This window comes from Montipora capricornis, chromosome 2 (genome assembly GCF_036669925.1).
Source record: "Montipora capricornis isolate CH-2021 chromosome 2, ASM3666992v2, whole genome shotgun sequence".
NCBI lineage: Eukaryota > Metazoa > Cnidaria > Anthozoa > Scleractinia > Acroporidae > Montipora > Montipora capricornis.
In genome coordinates, this window is record NC_090884.1 from 6499244 (window position 1) to 6503010 (window position 3767).

The 3767-nt window shown below is 39.4% G+C and overlaps 1 protein-coding gene across 1 annotated transcript in view; it reads right to left on the reverse strand.

Moving 5' to 3' along the window:
• Positions 1–3501, reverse strand: part of LOC138038640 (coatomer subunit epsilon-like) — a 19814-nt gene extending 16313 nt beyond the window's left edge. The window contains exon 1 of the mRNA XM_068884626.1: positions 2250–3501. Coding sequence (XP_068740727.1) covers positions 2250–2291 — 42 coding nt within the window. The 5' untranslated portion in view covers positions 2292–3501. The remainder of the gene's footprint in view (positions 1–2249) is intronic.
• Positions 3502–3767: the final 266 nt, after the last annotated feature.

Below are 3767 nucleotides of genomic sequence, written 5' to 3' on the forward strand. Positions count from 1 at the left end.
TGAGAATTCAAAAATGGTCTATTTGGAGCAGGAGGACACCTCTCAGAACTCAACTAGTATGGAACTTAGTGGTCTTGCCCATGAGAAAGACAGAACAAAAGTACCATGTGTCACTGACTCTGACAAGGGCTACAGACAAGAAACCAAAATGATACCCCTGGGAATACAGCAACTGTATGTTAATCATTCACCTCAAGCCCTGATGCAGATGCTGTAAGAAGCAAACTGCTTTGGATTGCCCATTTCCCAGTTTACACTTTCTGGAGAGCTTTATGTCAATCAAGAGTTTGGTGGCTGTCATGGAAGTACCTTGTGTATTAATATCTTTTGTTTGGGGCCCCAACTCGCTTTGTGGATGGTTTCCACTTCATTAACATCTCAGTGGAAAGTGGCAATTGTTAATGCCATTGTGGAAGGGAATACACTACATGACAATGCATTTGAAGATCTGGCAGTAAACCTGGATACAAAGGATGCTTTTGAAATTTCTGAAGATGAGCTGGAGCTTTCCACCTATGATGAGCAGCAGTGTTATTAGGCTGATTTAGCAACAGAACGGGAACGTCAGTGGCGACGGCTCGCACAGAAAAGACACCAATGAGAATTCAGAATAGAGTAGAATCCACTCTTTTCTTCTCTATTCTAAATTGTCATTGGTAGTTTTCCTGCACACGACGTCGCCATTGACGTTCCCGTTCTGTTGCTAAATCAGCCTATTGCTAAAATCGAGACCTAGGAAACCAGTGTGTTTCACAGGACAGGCAGTTTGCAAAGTAAATTCCCAAATTTCATTACATAACTGTCTATCAAATGGCAAAATTTAGAAGGAATCACATTTGGAATTTGCGCTGAACTTTTTTGGGAATGTGGCGAAGCAATGTCCTTGAATCAGTAGCTGCGCAAGCCGCTAAATACTGGAAAAGTCTATTTTTAAGGTAATTCCCTAGTATTGCATTGCGCATCCCTACTGCGCACGATTTTCGCGTCATTAGCGCGCACATGAGCACGTGCGCATACAAAACGTAAGAGATTTCGCTCAAACTAAACCCGATAGCGAAATAAATGCTCCTTTTCTCTCAAACGAGCACGGTGACCCCCGATTTTTTTTCCAGGTATTTGCTAAGAACAGTCTAATAAAGAACATATTTGAAGAAGAAAAAAAGTTTGATAGTAGAACATTAATGTTTTTTTTGAAAACAGTTCCGTACTTGGTGTATTTTACCCAAGGCGAGGACTTCAAGCTAACCACGGAACTGTCCCAAAAAGTGCACTATTCCCACAACCAGGAAATCAAAGTCGGCGTAAATGAAGCATTACTGCTTATGTAAATAAAAGAAGCTTTATTTTCAAAATAAAATTATGTCTTTGAAGTAACCAAGACTTAATTCTTTATGAAGGTGATTCCAATTTTTAACGCGAAAACAGTAAAAATACCCCATTTTAAGAGCCTGCTGACGCGTAAACAAGCACGGTGACCCCATTTTTTTATTGCATTTTTTTAATGTTCATATCATGAATGTTAATTATGCCAAGTTTCCAAAAAAGTTTGATAGTAGAACAATTTCAAAGCGGACGACAACGACTAAGAGTACGAGTTTTCGATACTGAGCATGTGCATAAGGCTTGGAGGCCGACATTTTTCAAAGTGGGTATGGGAACAACGTAAAATTTTGGGTAAACAAACGTTATTCTTTGCTAGTTTGTTTTGGACTTCACTGCCGTTAACGCTGGGCTTGGTAGTTTACAGAAGTTAATATAAATACTCAAATCGTCGGTACACAGTGACCAACTTTTGTTTCCTTTTTTGCTGGCTTCAATAATCCCTCTGCAAACGAAATTATCAACAATTTTGGCAATGGTTTGTTTCAGGTATCTCAGTTCCTGTCCTATTTGAGATGGTCCTTCCCATTCTAACCAGCTTTAAATATTTTTTTCCGAAACCTGGAATTGCTTTTCCTTGCACTATGAAGTCAATATTTCAAAACAACAAACGAGAGCAATGGCAAAAATTATTCACCAAATTCCAACGAAGTTCGGTGCGAAAATCTCAAGTTCCCATTTCATTGAGAGTTACGTATTGATATAAGTTTGAAGCGAACACAAACTTCACAAAACCGCCTGTCCAAAGTTTTGTGAAATGCTGCCTGCCTAGAATACCACCAGTTCATGCACTGGGAAAAAATAAAACAGTGAAGATAATATTGTTTCAAGGCCAATTTTCCATACTCTTACTGTCTTATGGATCTTACCAAAAGTCCCTTCAAGCTTGAGCTTGTCACAGTTATTAACATAAATGTCAGCAACTTTGTTTTTCTTTAACAGGTCTTTCTCCTTCATTGCTTGGAGAAAAACTTTCACCCTTGTTCTGTATACTTTGGTTAATAATATTATTGTACTGTTCGAACTGACGATTCTGTGCTGATTCCAACAGCAGTTAGGGCAGATTTCAATAAAGCAAAGACTTCACTGTTTCACGTAAACAGAACGCCGAGGAATGAAGAGGAACTTCTTCGAGATGTCCTTTTGACAATTGATTTGAGGGGGCATTCATCAGCAAATGCAATAAAATCCATGTATTCTTCCATCAAGAAATACAGCCTTGGTTTTCACTCACGCGATCGGGTGATCTTTCATTTCGGAAGGAAAAGGGGTCTTGTCTACCATTTTCATTTCAGTTGAATCGTAGATTGCTTCGTGAATGCATGATAACACGAAAATTTCATCGACACCCCATCGATATTCGTTGTTGGCGAACACAAACTTCACAAAACAAATATTCGTTGTTGGTTTACACATATTCCTCGCTGTATGATTTTCTCTTGTTTGTTAAGTTTCTTCGACCACACGTACATGGGCAAGGGTAGCCTTTCTGTCTCTTGATTCCATCCTGGTGGGAAATATTTTATGGGTGCTTTTTTTGAACACTGCTCGAGATCCTCGAGATTGACAATTCGAGATTATCAAAAGATTCTATCATCTCCCTTATTCTTACGTCGAGGTCTTCTATCGATCCTCTCGATCTTCCAACTCTTCACATAAATCCTCCATATCTTGAGTCTTGCCCAGAAAGAATTTTCATCCTTTTGTCGGTTGATTTCTTATGGGCCTTCTTCTTTGGCTTTCTGCATGTGGACGAGTTCGATCGATGTCCCAGTGTACTGTCCGATTTTTTCATCTTCTTCTCCTCATCTGCTGAAGTAACTTTCCGCTGGTCTTTCACTACCCGCTCTCCAGCTCGCTTTCCGTTTCAATTTCTTCTTCTTCACTATTTAATACATGGATTCCTCTTCGCTAGACCTTTCGCATTCACTAGAATCAACTTCGTAATATTGCTTTGACACAAGCCGCGACTCTGTTGCAATTTTAGTTTCGCAAACAGAGTCTTGTTTTCGTTGTCAAAACGGACAGCATTATTCCACCATTTTGGTTGGAATCATATCACTTCGCGAAGGTCGCGCGTGTTTCATATAACCTAACTAACACGAGAAATACATCTACATCAACGGATTTTGGGTGCATGTGGGATTTACTTTTCTGTTTCTCGTCATATGCCATATGATTGGCTGTTGCCTAATCCATGGGAAAAATCAATAGCTAAAAGTAAAGCTAGGAACGCGGAACCGGGAACCGAAAACCAGAGTCTGGGAATGAAATTACAGCGGGTAATCCGCATAAGAATTCAAAATGGCTGACCAAACCAAATAAGAGATGGTGAATTTAACATCTTACATAACATATTATAAAATAATTAGGATAGTTCGTGACTG